This window comes from Tiliqua scincoides, chromosome 3 (assembly GCF_035046505.1).
Source record: "Tiliqua scincoides isolate rTilSci1 chromosome 3, rTilSci1.hap2, whole genome shotgun sequence".
Taxonomy (NCBI): Eukaryota; Metazoa; Chordata; class Lepidosauria; order Squamata; family Scincidae; genus Tiliqua; species Tiliqua scincoides.
In genome coordinates, this window is record NC_089823.1 from 174,330,374 (window position 1) to 174,348,774 (window position 18,401).

Genomic DNA, 18,401 nt, shown 5'->3' on the forward strand with positions numbered 1-18,401 from the left:
TGGTTTTCAGAACAGTTGCCTATTATAAAGGTGGATGCTATTATGCAATATGTTATAATTCTGATGAGCATTCCTACAGAATTCAGATCATTGCAGGAGCAACTGGATAGATTTTGGAATAAAGAAAATATGCCTGGGACACACCAGAACAGATGACACCAGCATCTTCACGATGATTGCAGTTATGTGTACCCCAGCCACTGTGCGGGCACTGCCACAAGTATTCTTCAGTCCCATTGCACATCATATCATCCAAGAAAATCGGGCCTGGGCCTTGCCCAAAATACGCCTTTCTTGGGGCATCGACGGCCCCACCACATCCAAGCTGTCTGCACACAACGTTGGCATCACTGATGTCCCAGAGATCATCACAAATGGTCCCCCAGTATACTCCATCAAAGAGTTCAACACGGCCCTCGCAATCGTTTAGACCATTCACCAGTCTCAGTGCTTGAAAGACAAAGAAGACAATTCATTGCTCATTTACCATATATTTTTAGGTGGCATATGTTAACATCCTCATTATAAATGAGAGGAGCAAAAAAATTGCTATTTTGCAGGAAACCGTCATCTTCTCTAAAGTAGGAATATGTGTTCTTCCCTTTATCATTTGGCTTCAAGAGTGCAACCAAGAATGTTTAGCTTGTCACGTTGACATGAAATCTCTGAATGCCACCCAAAGAACAGAAGGGCGAAATCCTATCCTGCACTGGAATAGGCAAGGTTTGCAACAGGAGGCTTGCGCTATATCCAGCACAGAATAAATGCCCAAAGCAGCTCAGCCAAAGGTAAGGAAAATTTTTCCCCTTGCCTCCAGATAAGCCACCCTTGCACCTATGGGTCTCCTTGGACTTGTGCCACTTTTGGAGGTGGCACAAGTCCGAGGAGAGCAGAGCAGCTTGAAGGAATGTAACTGCCGGATCCCAGCCCTGCCTCCTGCTCCCCACCCACCCTGCCCCTGGGGTTGCCCACCGCCCACCCTCACCCTGCCCCTGAACGCCTTCCTCCCACCTCCTCCACACCTCCTTCCCACCCACCCCAGAGCCTTGCATCGGCCGAGCTCAGCCGACACAAGACTCGGAGCCTCCATCGGCACAGAGGCGTATGCCAAACTCCACAGGCCAGCGTGCCTCCGCTCACCAGCCTAGCCAACACACAAGGAGGAGCAAACGTGCCTTATAGCATGTTTGCGACCCTCCTGAGCTGACACAAGGGACTTGCGCTGGCCCAAGTGCAGCTCAGGATTGCACTATAAATGTCACACAAAAACAGTGAGGTCCATTACCACAAACAGCTGATACCCTTCCCTCCTCACTCAATGAATAACATAAAATATGGTGTTTAAGACATCGCATTTGTGCTGGGCAATAGTTTCCACAATGAAAGCACAATGAGCATGTGTTGGAACCAGTGGAAAGCTCCTCTGGCTTATCTGGAATTGCAGGGATCATTCATTAATTTCATTAATCATTTAAATAAACAAGGAAAAATAAATGATCAACTTCCAACCTTCAGATGTTGTGGTACATTTTAACTGCACCCAGTTAGTCCATATAAATGCAATATTTTAGCTTGGAAGATTGAGATTAAAGAATTAATATAGTAGAATAGTAGTGAATGAATGAAACACATCAGTTATGGGAGTTTTATATGTCATACCAGAAACCATTACATCTACCACAAACATTTAGGGCACAATCCTAACCCCTTATGCCAGTGCTTTCCAGCACTGACATAAGGGCAATGCAGCTCTGAGGAAAGGGAACAAACATTCCCTTGCTTTGAGGAGGCCTCCGTGAGTGCCCACCAACTGCAGGATGCAGCACACGTCCCATTGACACCGCAATGCCAGTGCTGGAAAGCACTGACATAAGGGGTTAGGATTGCGCCCATAGTAAATGAGACATAAGCATGTGCACTCCATGCATATGAAAGCAACTCTGTTCCTGCCCCAAATCCACTCTACTTCACATGAGAGTGAACAGGGCACATATTTCAGGACTGAGCCCAGACACAGAAAACATGAATAATATTATACCAAATCGGAATTACCATATCTGGCTTCTGTTGTTGATGGCGGTAGCAGTTCTGCTGTTGTTGGAGCTGGAAGAACGAATTAGAGAAGGTTATTTCAATCTCTGCCAACACAGAACCAAAACAACCATAGGCCTTTCACAAAATTAGCATTTAACTAGTATTCAGAAATCACATGTTGTGTTTTCAGGTCATTTTTCAGACCTGATTTGAAGTTGAAAACGTCAGAGGCAACTCGAGTTTCATCAGACTTTCTGGCTGGGACTGGTAGACCACCACGGAGGCTTTCCAGGTCTCCTATTCCTTTAAGAAGGTGTCTCCCTCTGGGCCATGATCTTCTTCAATCAGCCCCTGAACTAATTATTCCTAGTATCCTTGCAGTGGTTCTTTCTTCATGCATTTCCTTCTTACATATACAAAAATTGTATAGCCTCTGATTATCAGGATTGACTTTCCAAAAAAGGTTCTGCATATGATAGTCACAAATGAAAACTCTTGAGAAGACCTGTGGAAGAAGCCGATTTTGCTTTGAACGGATGTGATCTGAAATGCGGAAGAAGATGCTCCTTACCAGGGATGGGTATGTCCAGTGCGGCTTAACTTGAGTCGAGTCTAGAGTCACCACCCCTGGTGACTCGACATAAAAACAAGTCATAACAGGGGCACTTTCCGAGTCGCCGAGTCATCCTTCTGTGACTTGATAGGACTCAGATTGAGTCACCCCCTTTAAAAAGCCAGCAGTGGAAAAAAATGGGACTGCTGCCAAGAGGTGTGTGTGTGTCTAAGTTAACAAAGCAGGAGGGAGTGGGAGAGAATGCGTGAAAGCCGGAATAGAAGCGGCAAGAGGGAGGTGGGTCACATGCAGCAGCTGCAAAGCTTACCAGGACGACCCAATCCTTGGCAGCTCTACTCAGAAGTAGTCCAGCCGGTCATTCAATGAGGCTTCCTCTGCCCAAGTAAGCATGATCACTACACACCACACCCCCCCCGCTTCCCTGTCTCCTCCCCCTTCCTGGGCTTCTCCAACCAATCATAAGGCAAGACCTCCCTTCGCTCCTCCTTCTGCCCTCCCTCAGCCAAAGAAAATATCAGATGCCCATCTTTTGTCCAATGATCATCAGTTTCTTCCTTTCTATCAGAGAGAGGCAAAGAGCTCACTCCTACCTCCCCTCCCCCTCATGCAAAAGCAAAACCGTAACCCCTCCCTGCCTCATGGCTAGAACCTCCCTGCTGCTCACCCTGTCTGAATGATGGCCCTACGAGGTTTTTCAAGCTGCAAAAACCGTAAGCAAGCACACCCAGACACAGGCAGACTCGAGTCAGCATGCACAGGGATGAGTGCCAAGTCAGGGGGTCCTTGACTCAAGTGTTTTTCTGTGTCTTCCATGCACGTGACTCACGAGTCCATGAGTCAACAAAAAATGTGCATTTTCACGACTTGAGTCTGAGTCCTCTGAGTGGAGTTCCCAACTCTGCTCCTTTCCAATAGAAGTGTATTCTGCAAGTGTTGTGGTTTCATGCACTAAAGAAAGAAGATGGCAAAGCAAGAGAAATATTATGCAATGAAGATGCGCCTTACCAATGGAAATGTGTTCTGGGAATGTTGTGGTTTCAAATGCTAAAGAAAGAAGAAATCAAGAAAAGATTACACAATAAATTACAATTTCATTGAAGTTAAAACATTTTGTAATTTAAATATGAAGAATTTTGTATCTGCACTCCGACAGCTCCTCCCTTACAGTGAAACATCACTGCCACTGTGAAGGCCACTGAAACATCAACTGCCCTGTGAAGAGAAGGAGGAAGAAGAGGAAAGGACCCAGCAGAGCTGAGGAGAATCATCTCCTCCACAGCCAATTGCCCAGTAGGTCAAAAGTTTGGGAACCACTGCCTATTTCAATAGCTTTGTTGCCATATTTGTTGAAAAGCACTATTTAAACATTCTGAATATATTATAATGAATTATATGTAGGTGGATCAGTAAGCAGGCATAGAAGAGAGAAAAAAGAATACTGGTTTTCAGTATAGTTCTCTATTATAAAGGCAGATTCTATTGTTATTCAAATATGTTATACTGTAATTCTGATGGCGATTCCTACAGAGTTCAGAATAATTGCAGGAGCAACAGGATAGGTTTTCACAATAAATGACTACTTGAAAGAGTAGAGGAAAATAAGCCTGGGACACACCAGAACAGATGACACCAGCATCTTCACGATGATTGCAGTTATGTGCACCCCAGCCTCTGTGCGGGCACTGCCACAAGTATTCTTCAGTTCCATTGCACATCATATCATCCAAGAAAATAGGGACTAAGCCTTGTCCAAAATAGGCATTTCCTGGGGCAAGGATGGCCCTGCCACACCCAAGCTGTCTGCACACAACATTGGCATCATGGAGATCCCAGGCATCATCACAAATGGTCCCCCAGTATCTTCCATCATAGATTTCAACACGTCCCTCGCAAGGGTTCCTTCCATTCACTAATCTCAGATCTTGAAAGACAAAGAAAACAATTCATTACACATTTATCATGTATTGTTTGGTAGCATACATCAACAGACTCATTCAGGAATTAGAGAAAGGAAAATAGCTATTTTGCAGGAAACCATCATCTTCTCCAAAACAGGAACTGTGTGTTCCTCCTTTTATCAATTGGCTTCAAGTGCGACCCAGAATGTTTAGCATATCATATTGACATGAAACCTCTGTGTGCCATCCAGAGAACAGTAAATGTCACAGGAAAGCAGTGAGGTCCATTACCACAGAGGCTGATATCCCTCCCTCCTCACCCAATGAATAACATAAAACACAGTGTATAGCGTTTACGACAAGGCTAGGCATGACAAAAAAAACATGAATACCATTATAACAAGTCAGAATTACCATATGTTCCTCCTGTTGTTGATGGTGTTAATGGTGTTGTTGCCTCTGCAAACAAAAAATTCAGTATTTTAATAGCGATATTTTAACTCCCAAGAGTACAGCTAAAGAATTTATAGTAGAATAGCAGTAGGGAAATGAACCTCATCACTCCTGGGTGTTTTGTATGTTGTACCACTAGCCATTACACACAAACAAGTCTTAAATGAGGCATAATGATATGCACTCAGTGGTGTGCGAATGCTACTCTGTTCCGGCCCAATATCCACCCTACATCACATTAGAAGTAATCAGGGCAAGTATTTCAGGACTGAACCCAGACACGGAAAACACGGATAATATTATACCAAGTCAGAATTACCATATGTGGTTTCTATTGTTGTTGATGGTGATAGTTGTGTTACACCTGCAAGAAAAAATTCAGGTTATTTCAAACTTGGCCACCACAGAACCAACACAACTGTAGACCTTTCACCAATTAGCGTTTCATAGTTTTTAACGAGTGTGTGTGCGCGCTTGCTTTTTTTTTTTTTGCCACGCCTGACTCACCGTGACTTCTCTCTTGTAAAAACTTGGACTTGCATCTAAATGACTCTAAAAAAGGTTCAGAACGAGTCACAACTTCCTCCCTTTATCATAGATTTCATGTTTTCATTCATTTCATAGCATATCATGTTGACATGAAAGTTCTGAGTGCCATCCAGAGAACAGTAAGTGTCACAGGAAAACAGTGAGCCACAGACAGCTGATATCCCTCCCTCCTCACCCAATGAATAACATAAAACACAATGTATAGTATTTAGGACATGGCTAGACATGACACAGAAAACATGAATAACAATACGCGAAGTCAGAATTACCATATGTTCCTCCTGTTGTTAATGGTGTTGTTGCCTCTGCAAATAAATTCAGAAACTTTATTTCAAACTATTGCCATGGAACCAAAACAACTGTAGACCTTAAACCAAATCAGCAGTGCACAATTTTTTAACTAAAATTCAGAAATCGCATGTTTGTATTTTCAGGCCATTTTCCAGAACACATTTGGGATGATTTTGAAAAGATAAGAGACAACTGGCTATCATCAGCCTGTCTGGCTGGGACCGGTAGACCACCACAAAGCCTTTTCAGGTCACCTGCACCTTTAAGAAGGTGTCTCCTTTCCAGCCATGGCATTCTTAGCCCCTGAACTAGTTATTCCTAGTTTCCTTGCAGTGAGTCTTTCTTAGTGCATTTCCTTCTAGCGTTATTAGAACGGAATGTTATTATTCATGTCTGTCATTTTATTTCTTATCAAAATAATTCAGACCTTCCATCTACATGCAGAGGAGCATGACATGGAACCTGTGAAGATGAAAGTTAGGAAGACTAGAGCAAGGAGTGGAAGAAGGACAAAGGAGAAGAAAATGAGACCCAGTCCAAGGAATTTGCTTTGCATCCATTCTAGCCAAACAGTCGATGGTTCGAACTCTCTCACTCACATCACTTTCCTTTGCCATACTTTCCAGCTTGTATGCCCCAATGTACACAAGGGGGCTTACTTCTGAATAAACACGCATAGGATTTCACTGTTACTTTATTTTTTAATATTGAAAAGAGCATTGAACTGAGGTGGTTCAATAATGAATAATAAATTAGTGGTTCTCAAACTTTTTCAAGACTAGAGGCTGCTGTCTGATTTATAAGTGCCAAGGGGTGTGGCTATAATGGTGACTGGGTAGCAGTGCTCACCTCCCCGCCCCATAGCAGCTTATTTATCCCTTGATAAGCATAGCCTAATCTGCCCTGTCAGTTTCATGAACTACCAAAAATGTGGTCACTGTTGCGTCCCAGACCCACAATTTGAGAATTGATGACATAGATCCTTTTGGAAGAAGAAAACAAGCAGACTTGGATCTCAAGGGCTACTTACACACATGTAAGGGCTTGGGCATGCCCAGTAGGATCTAAGACTTCTTCCATTTGAGTAGCAGATCATCATGTCACAAACAACCCTTGAGGAAAGCAGGCATCACAGTCGTCCATTCACAAAGATGTCTAAGGTTCTACTGGGCATGCCCAATCCCATTTCTTCTTTTACAAGGAGTATCGAAATATTCTTGATGATGATGAGGATGAGGATGATGTTAATATTAGCAACCTCATCACTTAAGGTGAGTCAATAAGCAGACGTGCAAACATACAATAAACAATACATACAATATAATAAAACAGGCAAACAAAATAAATGCCAACTCTTATGAAAGAAACATTGCACATCCTCAAATCTTATTACAGTATTAATCAGATACAGTTATAATTTTGTAAAAATGTTAGAGGGTATTACAAATTGGAAGCACAATCTGGATGTTTCCTATTCATGCAGAGAATGATTGTAGGAGCACATAAAGATGTAGGATAAGGAGGAAAGGAGCAAAAGGGTGGGTGGCAATGGGAGGAGGAGGAGAGAAGGGAATCCCAGTACCAGAAATGTCACCTCTGTGCATTCATTTCACACTGTTATCATTTATTCCACTCTTCTTGTTCACACAACTTTCCTGTGCTCAGCATGCTGCTTCAGGCTGGGAGCAGGAAGTTCTCAGGATTGACCTTTTCTTTTGCATTCTATTTCTTTTGCATTCTCTTCCCATTCAGACACAATTGGCTTGCATGCTCCTCCCCATTATGTGTGGGGTGACAGGACAATAGCATCTGGAGCATGGCCAGAGGAGGTTCTGGTAAAATCCTGGCTTCTAAAATGCCTGAATCCCAAGGAGAAAACACTGTTCCCAAAATATTTTCATTAAATTGGATATTACATACATACAGAATTTTGGGGCAAAACAGCGATGTGTTAAATAGTTAGCAGAAAATGTTCCTTAGAATTTATTTCAACAGCTGTTGTGGACTCTTGCAAAAAAGCAGGCAGAAAAGAGTAATAAAATGTAGTGTAATAAATTAGTTTTATGGAAATCAAGATTGTACATTTAATGGATGTGTTTTAATATGTAGCAGAAGATTTTCTTTACCTTCATTAGTGGTTTCTGGGACTGTTGTAGCATCTTGCAGAATAGAAAGGTGAAAAAAGAACAAGATAAGTGTTATGCAGAAAAATACAATTTTATTTAAATGAAAATTGTGCATTGAATAGTAGTGAATAGTAGTGATTTAATATGTAGCAGAAGATGTTCTTTACCTTCGTTAGTGGTTTCTGGGACTGTTGTAGCATCTTGCAAAATAGAAAGGTGAAAAAAGAACAAGATAAGTGTTATGCAGAAAAATACAATTTTATTTAAATGAAAATTATGCATTGAATAGTAGTGAATAGTAGTGATTTAATATGTAGCAGAGGATGTTTCTTACCATAGACCAAGGCTTCTGGTCCAGTTGTGGGTTCTTGCAAAAAAAGAAGGTTGAGAAAAGAGTGATAAAAGTGTTATGCAATAAATTACAATTTTATAGAAAGAAAAAACCATGAATTGATTTGCAATTCACAATGCTCACAACTCAGATTCAGAAGACTGAGAAAAAGGCGGAATGGAGAAAGGCGAATGGGGGCAGTGAGGGGTGAAATGGGTGGGGGAGGGTTGAGACAGGGGCAGGGGATGGGTGGATCAGGCCTGGGAAGAGGTGGGATCGGCCCTTCTCTAACCTGAACGCATGGAGCTGGTGCACATGGACCTGCACCAGCTATTTAGCTGCCATACGTCATGGAAGCTTTCCTTGGGTAAGGAAACAAATATTCACTTACCCAGAGGAGACCTCTGCAATTCCCCCCCCCCCCACCACCACCACAGGATGCAGTGATCACAATTTTGACACCGCACTTGCCTCTCCCTGCTTTCTGCCTGCCTGGAATGTTGGCAGTATACAGAAACTACCAGAATTCTCACCATTCAGCTGCTAATCTAGGAAAAAGGAAAAGTGGGAACCAGGAAGCAGTGTATGAAAGCTAACCACTAGAGACTTGTCCCCTTGGCTGTACTTCTACCCAGTACCTCCCCTAAGTAATTTTTATATAAACAGACTTTCCAGGATATTTTTGAAGGCCTTTGTATTTCTTATTATAGAGTTTTAATTTTATGACATTTTTATTCATTCAGATTACTTTTGCAAGCTACCTTTTACGAGCCCATACAGGGGTAAAATCTTGTAATGAATCAATCACTAATTATTGTTTCAGTTTGTTAAATAATACTGAAACAGGTTATTTCCCACTGCATCAGTAATTTACTGCCCAATCCTGTCCTTTCCCCCTGCTGGTGCAGCTGCGCTGAAAAGGAGCATGTTATATCCTGCTGGGAGCAGGTGCAGATTAAAAGGCTTGGGTGGAGAAAGGCGGTTTAAATCCCCTTACACCTCCATAGACCAAATGGTCTCCTTAGACCTGGTTGCCAACCTTCAGTCTCGAAAGACTATGGTATAAGCCTACAGCAGCTGGTATTCCCAAGCGGTCTCCCATCCAAGTACTAACCAGGGCTGACCCTGCTTAGCTTCCAAGATGAGACAAGATCAGGCATGTTCAGGGTAACAGTTGATATTGTTGGTGCAATTCCGAGGAGACAAAGGGGGCTGGGAGGCTGCCCATGGAAGGGATAGGTTACGGCGCACTCCGTCACCTCCAGATTCATCCCTTCCCTCATCCTCTCTGCCCTTGTTCCTCCCCCTTCCCACCCAGTTTTGCCTCTTCCTGCCCCCATTTCACCCTCCCTTGCCATCTTACCTACCTACCTTCTGGGATCTACTGACACAGGCAGTAAGGCTCCAGCCAATGCCCTGTGGTGGCATGCTACTCTGTATGCTGCCAGAGCACCCTTTAAGGCTGCTTTACCGAATGGGTGTTCCGCTGGCAGGACTGGGTCATCAGACTAACTTTTTATTAGAGAATGTTCCACGTTTGCAAACAGAGAAGAACAGCCAAGTAGAAAATATGAGGTCCCGAACCACGGTTACATACATTGGAGAAATCATTGGTGATCACATGCACAGAGCACTCAGATATAGTATGCAAGTCTGTTTTTACTAAACAAAATATTATCCAGCAATTGAAAAATACCTGAGCAGACAACACCAGCATCTTCATCATGGCCACAATTGTTGTTATTCCAGCCTCCATGGGGGCACTGGTCCAAACGGGATTCATGCCCAGTGCAGGAAACATCATCCATAAAAATATGGCCTGAGCCCCATCCAAATGAGGCCCTATCTCTTGCTGCAAGAGCATGTCCACACTCAAGCTGCCTGCACACAACCTGTGCAGCCCTCATGTCCCATGCATCATCACACACGGTTCCCCAACTTCCACTGTGAAACACTTCAACCCGTCCCTCACATCTGTGTCTTCCATTGACAAGTCGCAAAGTCTGCCTTGGGTGCCCTTCGGAGAGAAAGGTGGAATACAAATCCAATAAATAAATAAATAAATAAATAAATAAATAAATCCTGTCTTAGAAACACAAGAGAGAAGCTTTTTTACAATATTCATAAAAGAATAAAACAGGTTGTCTTGCAAGTCAGTGCAAATCACAAGTCATCTGAAGACTCACAGGGTGATTTCCCTGTGAGATTTTCAATCTTTTGGCTTCAGAAAAATAACTGCAGTTGTAATGTACCAATGCATACACTCCTCAAACTAAAGTTCCACTTTATCCTATTACTGCTCCTACTACTCACCAGCCACCAGACTAGGAAATATCTTGTAAGAGCAATCTTGTGGTACAGATTGCCACATTCTGAAAGCACCTTTGAAAACTAGCAATTGCCCATCTGTGAATGTTGCCACGGCAGAATTTCACCACAAGAGAAAGTCACTAAGTAGTTACATTTGATTTCAAAAATGGTCATCTGAATCATTTTCTTCATTATTTCTAACAGATTTATTTCTGATGAAAGGAAAGCCTACACTGGGCATATTTTAGAGCCCTTTTTCAAAATATTTATTTCATGAGAAACCAAAGAATTAAGCATGGATGCTTAACTGAATTATTTTTACATTTAACACCTAAACATTAACGTGTGTGCAACCAGCAACTAGGACAAAACTTATGTATGTAAGCATATAAATTCAAGGGCAAGGGGAAGACACCTAGGGCCCGATTCTGCCTGCCCATAGCACACAGTGCCACACATGGAGTGCAGACTGCATGCTGTGGTGGGGCATTGCAAAGGGGTCCACCCCTTGTTGCTCAGGTTTCTCAGAGAGGCAGGCCATTCACTCTCCAAATGTCAACTTCTGATTTTGTGGCTGGGAGTGTGCCATAGAAAGGAGGTGCATAATTTCTGAAATGTTAAACACAAATCTGCCTGAAACCCGCTCTCTCTATCCCTGAAGTAAATGCCTCTAATTACAGAAACATGAAAACTCCACTGCTAGTAACTCCACAATGGGCACAAAAGGCTCATTGTTCATACCCCATATTCACTCTGATTCATATGAGTGTCAACAGGTCACAATTTCCAAGATAGCCCGAGCATTGAAAATATTCATTGAATCCAACCCCACCCACTCAATACTCCCACTCAAAGATCAAGTCCTGGGAGCTCCACAGTAGTCTTGGAATAGTCAGATACTTGAATAACACTAAACCAAGTCATAATTACCATAAGTTCCGTATGTTGGTGTGGCAGCTGCAAGCAAAAAATTAGGAAAAGATTATTTCAAACTGCCATCACAGGACCAATAAAAACCTTAGACCTCCGACAAAAACAGCATTTCACAATGTTGAACTAGTGTTAAGAAACATTTATATTTTAAGACTCTTTTTCAGACCTCATTTGCCATGATATTTAAAACAAGATGCATCTGTCTCTCTGGTTGGGATGAGCAGCTCACCACTATGGCTTTTCAGGGCTACTGCCCCTTTCACATGGTGTCTCCTTCCTGTCTGTTGCATTATTGCAGGGAGTCTCCAAACTATGGCCCAGGGGCCACCTCCGGCTCACCATAAGATTTTATCCAGCTCATCACTACTTTTTTTTGTCAGAGCATTTGCTAAAGTTTGACATTTTTACTCCTTATGTATCATTTCTCAGTTTAAGCATGGCATTGTTTCTTTATAGTTGTCACATTTCTCTTTTGTTCTGAATCATGTCATGCTGATTACAAAAAAAGATCCAAGTAAAACTTATTCATTCATGTAAATTTAATTCATTCATTTATAAAACAGATTTTTTTTTTTTTGGCCCTCAGAAATGTGTAAAATATATGATGTGGTCCTCCTACTAAAAAGTTTGGAGACCTCTGCATTATTGCATCACCAGTGGTATCCGTACCACTGGTTGAGAAACATTGGTTGAGAACACACATGGTTCATAATGAAATAGCTGCAGATGTGCTTATTCAACCTCTTAACGGTCCCTTCTTAAACTCCCCATCTTTCAAGCTTTCCAGTTAAGGTGATGGCCTTAATGTCCTAGGCCAGTAGTTCTCAAACTTATTGGTCTCTGATACTTACCAGCAAATCCTGTCCACTCAACCATAGATTCAGAACCCTGTAGATCACTGGTTCCCAAACCTTTTAGCACCAGGATCCACTTTTTAAAACAATACCCTATCACAACCCATCTAGCTTGAAGGAATGGGGGGGGGGAAAAGTTTCACTTTACCAGCAGCTCAAGCCTCTGTTTTATCCTTCCTTTACAATCCCCGGAGTGTTAGTGTATGTATAGAGTGGTGCAGCACCAACCAGATGGCAGCCATTTATGTTGTACTTGTGGACCCCTGAAGCCCCTGAAGGGGTCTCAGGGAGCGCCAGGGCTCCTAGGAGCACAGTTTGAGAAACTCTATCCTGGGCAATCTATTCCTATGTCAACCAGTTATACAGCTCAAAGGTTTTAACAATTATTTGAATCTTTCTGTAATTCCAGCCCAAGTTACATGAAAAGAATGCATCATCCAATCATTTGCCCAAACACATGGCTTGAATATATCTAATTAATATGCTCACAAGCATTTAAATTCCCATTTAGCATATGCTAGTCATGACTCCAGGCCCAGTCCTATCACCAGCCTCCACGACGCAGTACAGCAGTGCTGAAAGGGCCACCGCTGTATCCTGCAGGGCCACAGAAGGAGCCGGAGGTCTCCATGGAGTAAGGGAACATTTGTTTCCTTACCCTGTGTAGAGCCTTGGCAGCCCCTATAGATCTCCTCAGAGCTATTTAACTGGCACAGAACTGAGGAGACCCATGTTGGGCTTCGAGTTCTAAGAATGGTTAGAGGATTCAGCAGCAGCCTCTGCTGCCAACCCCACCCTAACAAGGGCCTTAATAACCCTCTGGCCTGCCCTCCCTGCCTGCTCCCCCACCCAGAAATGCCTCCCTACCGCCATTCCTGGCATGGAATTTACCATAGTGTGCTTCTGCTGGCCCATCAGAGTGGTGCAGAGGCCCGGTGCCCACTGGCTCTGGCCTCTCTGTTGGCATCACTCAGCCACCACAATGTGCCTTATAGCATGATTGTGCTGGTCACTGCCAGGGCAGTGCATGGGCCACCACCACTACCCTGGATTGCCTGCCCCATTAAAATCAAAAGAACATATGAGTCAAAACTACCTTAAGTCACATTGCTTTCAATGGAATGGGCTATCCAATCCTAAGGTCCCCAGTGCTGCTGGGTGCAGCGGCGCCAAAATGGCTACCACTGTATACAGCAGGGCCAGGGAGGCTTTTGGAGGTCTCCTCAAAGGAAGGGGACTTTTTTTCCTCTTCCCCTGAGGAAAGCCCCAGGCCCTGCAATGGGGCTACTCAAGTCTGCACCAGCTATTTTGCAGGCACTTGAGAAGCCCCATGTCAAGCTTTGCAGTCTGACGTGGGGCATAGGATTGGGCAGAGAAGAGTTCTGCCAGTCCCCCCCCCTCCTGGGAAATCCCTCTCCCCATCTCACCCTCTCCCCACCCCAAACACCTTCTCCACCCTCCCCTCGCTCCAAAAAGTCACACTACCACCTGGTGATGCTACATACCCCCCAGCAGCTCGTCACGAGCATCCACCCACCACTGAGGCCCAGTGCTGGCACTGCCCCAGGTGCCACAGATGTGCTTTACGGCATGCTTATGACACCCGGAGCCAGTGGTACGCGCATATCGCCAGCGCTGAGGAGAACAGGATTGGGCCCTTAGTCATGAGTAACTTCAGCTGGACATGTAAACGATCAGAAATATGAAGACCATTCACAACCACGTTGGAGACTAATTTGTGATAAAACTGACATCTATAAATGTTGAACTTAACCATGCAAATATGATCACACTACATATTCCGATGTTCATTCTCCATTTTCCAATTTAACACTTGCCCAGTCTTGTACAGGAGGAACAGAAAATATGAATAGGAAAACCATCCCCCTCTTCCCTTACCTGCAGCTGAGAGTATCACCCAAAGGAAGATCACAGTGTGACCCATCTTGGGTTACAATGTCAGGTGAGTTAAAGTAACTTTCAGGTTTGAACATCTGAAATATATATAGTGGTAGAAACTGAAATGTGATCTGACCTTTTTCATCAGTCCATGAGAAAAGGAAGTGCTCTGGAGAAGACCTTTCAAGTTGCCAGGTTGTGCTTGCCAAACGATGCCAACAGTACAGGTACTTATCAATGTCAAGTTCCTTATCTTTTAATTTATATATGTGTTGTATAAACACTTGAATACAAAGCCCAATGTTTGTCACTCACTTCTCTCCCTTTCTAGGGTAAGGGATAGCTTCCAAAAGGAGCTGAGCCAAAAGTGCCATCAAAGAAGTGCCATCAAATGGATAACAACTAACAAGTACTGCCACAATTGTCTTCCTGTTCCATAGTTAGTCTGGGAGTATTTGGAGAAAGATATGACAGTATGCTAACTATGTTGTGCCTTGCAGGTGATAGAATCCTAAAGAGCACTGTTCTGCAAGAAATATTTGTGCCCTTGTAGCCACCCATGTGCCCATGTAGCATTTGAGATTTAATAATGTATTGCCAGAGTCCACAAAACTGTGAAACTAGTTCAGGGAACTCTTGAATTTCTGGTTCTTGACCCATAGTGCTACATGGTGAGCTGTTTTTGAAACTAAGAAGAGATTCAGAGATAGTTTGTGATATTGCATGGGTCCTTGCTGTTTAAAGGGAAGAAAAAGTGCCCTTAGCTTTATCTAAAATAGTTCATTGAATCATTCGAATATTTCTTCACCATTCATTAATATTGTATATGTTCTCCTGACTGCTCATGGGACACAAACCTTATGGATGGTTCAAACCACATTTCATGTCACATGGTAGTTTTATAAACAAAACAAGAGCTTTCCCCTATTAGATCCTGTGAATATGCTTTTTATATATGTAGGGCCATATTATTCATAACGCTGACTCAGCTGAAGCCTAGGGGCCTCACAGGACTAGGGACCTGTCATTTTATTTCTGTTACCTGCACCCTAGGGCGCCAGTTGAATATACTTAATGCCATATTGCTAACTGGTTCCTTTTTTTGTTCATATCTCTAAGTGCAGGGCTCTCCAAACATTTTGGCCAGAGAGCCACATCAAATATCTGGTACAGTGCTGAGAGCCAGAAAAAAAATTTAAATATAAAATTTATATAAATAAGTTAGAGATGGAACTTAGATGAGTGAATAAATGAATGAATGGGCTCATTCATTCAAACCAGATGCAACCAGAGCACAGTTCCAGTTATGTTCAAGTGGACCAGAGGCTTTCAGAGGACAAGAAGCTGGCCGCGGGCCGGATTGAGGCTGGCCACAGGCTGGATATGGCCCCTGGGCTGGGGTTTGGAGATCCATGCTCTAGTCCAACATTCAGGTGAAAGCAATAAAAGACGGGAGATGCTTCACTTCAGTTCATATATACTCTTCCACCTATTTTAGTCCATTTTAATGAAATGTTTATTGTTATAAACCTCACCACTTATTTACCTTGGAATATTATAGAATCTCTATGATTCCTTTTCAACCCTCAAAATGGACATAGGGCTATGTACTGTGGTCTAGTACCTACCGTATCAGTGTCAGGCTGTCAGCTGTAGTGGGGTGAAAGAATGAAATGCAAGAAGGGCCCAAAATACCTGAAAGCTTAGGGGCCCGGCCATGGGTTAACATATATGGTGCAAAAATGGTCAGGTGGTTGATACGGTCGAAACCAAGAAAGTTCCTTGCATCTTGTTACTTAGGCCACTCCAACGAAAGAAGTCACCATTAGGTTATTTAAAGAATGAAAATGAATGTTTTTTATAGCCAAGTACAGTACAATGAACTGCAAACACTGCAGTGCACCCTTAAGTTGGCAATGTGACTGATTAGGTGCTGCAAACAGCCATGCATGGAAAATTGTATGATGAATAAGTAAATAAAGTTGGGTTTGCAAGAAGGTCAAGGAGATTTCAAAGCTTTAGCCAGTCAAGCGGCAAAAGAGAGAACAGACACCGTGTGAGCCTATCTCAATATTTGCCAATAACGAATCATGCAAAAAGCAGGGAGGGAAATACTGCACTTGCAAAGAATGATTCCATTAATAAGTATTATAGCCCAATCCAGGGCCTCCCAGCGCCCAGGGCTTCAGTGGTGCCAAAATGGCAGCTGCTGCACCCAGCTGGGCTGGGAAGGAGTACTCAGGACTACTCAGGCACCAGGACTATTCAGGATAAGGGAGCTTATGCTCCCTTACACTGTGTAAGACCCAGACAGCCCCAATGGCTCTCCTTGGATCTGCACCAGCTAATGAACACTATCGTCTCTGCCCCCCTCCCACCCTCAGCACTGAACACCTGTTGGGAGGCCATGGAAAAAACTAAAACCAAGCCTCCATTTGTTACCTAACATGTCAATATGCATATGTGGGTGATGCTGGGTTCATGTCAGGATAGTGTGACCCAGGCCAAATATGTGATGTTCTGCTTGAACTGATGGCAAGTGAAGCAACAGATTCCAGAGGCGTCTTGGTAAAAGGCCAAACTTTAGTTTGTGAACATCTCTCCCCACTTCTGAAAGAAGCCTTATCTTGGACAATTCTCAGATAAGGCACACTTTGCACGATCATCTTATTCAGACCTGCAAACAGTGCCACTTGCCTGAAGTGTCTTTGCTTTGAGGTAGTCAAGACCACTTATGGTAAAAAATTATGCCTCTTTAGCCCTCAGCTTCACTCAGTGAATTGATTAGAAACTCAATCAAGAGCTTTCTGCTAATCCAGGCACTGAGCTTCTGAGCAATTCAGAAATCCCCACCACACCCTCCAAAGATGCCTCACAGAAGGAAATTACTATATCCACTAGGGATATGATGATGATGAATGTTTATATACAATTTTTAAACTGGAGTGGTTTACAAAGAACATAGTAAAATAAATCAATACATGATTCCCTGTCCCCAGCAGTGACATGCAGTGATGAGGGGGAGGCACTCTTTCCCATCCTCTAGCTGGAGAGAGAGAATCAGCTGAACGAGTTAAGCAAAACACTACTCACTTTGAACAGTCGAGCAAAGCTTCTCTACCCCCCCCCCAACTGCATACTGTACAGGATGTACACAGGGGTGAAAAGGGGCAACCCACCATGCTGGGGTGAAGAGGGAAAGTTGTTCTCCCTCTGCTAAATATATGAGGACACCACTTTGGATAGGCAACTAAGGACCATCAAGAAAAAAAAAGAACAGTTCCGGCTGAGTTTAACCTACAGTAGACTATGTTGGCTGATAGGAAATTTCTCTATAAAACATCTGATCCCAGACCTTGTTGCCATATTCCACCCTACGTGATCTATGAACTGTTAATGCTACATCAAGCACCCTGCTGTAACCCAAGAAATAGACACAGGTGCCAGTTTGGCATGTAAGGCAGGTCACAGGCTGCTTCCTTGTTTTCCAACCTGCTGTCTCCCCCTCTCCATGTCCTTTACGCCCAAGTGCAGCTGTGATTCAACACTCTCTGGGACACCTTCCAAGAAGCCTTCCCCTCAGAAAGCAAACACACTCGCTTATCTTCCTTCCTCTGAACTGACTGAAGCTACTGAGTCATGCTCACCTACTACAAACAAGTGAAATGCTTTACGGCTGGTCTAAGGGCTCACTCCTTGACTGTAGCCCCAGTTTCAGGCTACAGAGAATTCTGACCTAAGCCTTGGTCTCAGGCTGCAGCTGAGATACTTGATGCTTACCAATTTTTTTTTGTTTTTCTTCTCCAGCTCACTACCCCACCACTCCTCCTCCTGGTACTGCATAAAAGTCCAGTTCCTTAACCCTGGTCACAGTGGTTCCTCCATCTTCCTGAGATGTTAACATCTCCTCACTCATCTCCTGTTCCCCCTTGTCTACCCCTCCGTCTTCCATTTTCTACGCATCCCGTTCTCCTTGCAAGGATTTCCTCTCCTTCTCTTATGGCCCAATCTTATCTGATAGGGCCACCAACTGAATGCACATTCTGCTGGCAGAAGCAATAAGATCCAGACAGAAGTACCCGGATCCGGCGTGCACTGTGCAACATCATTGTGATCATCGAAGCAGGCAGCAAGCAAATGAGGCAGTCT

The 18,401-nt window shown here is 43.5% G+C and overlaps 1 protein-coding gene across 1 annotated transcript in view; it reads right to left on the reverse strand.

The window, feature by feature from the left end:
* Positions 1-18,401, reverse strand: part of LOC136645210 (deleted in malignant brain tumors 1 protein-like) — a 97,126-nt gene that overhangs the window by 27,717 nt on the left and 51,008 nt on the right. The window contains exons 10-14 of the mRNA XM_066621447.1: positions 9,953-10,273; positions 4,224-4,529; positions 3,614-3,652; positions 2,053-2,103; positions 288-450 (exon numbers count right to left, since the gene is read on the reverse strand). Coding sequence (XP_066477544.1) covers positions 288-450; positions 2,053-2,103; positions 3,614-3,652; positions 4,224-4,529; positions 9,953-10,273 — 880 coding nt within the window. The remainder of the gene's footprint in view (positions 1-287; positions 451-2,052; positions 2,104-3,613; positions 3,653-4,223; positions 4,530-9,952; positions 10,274-18,401) is intronic.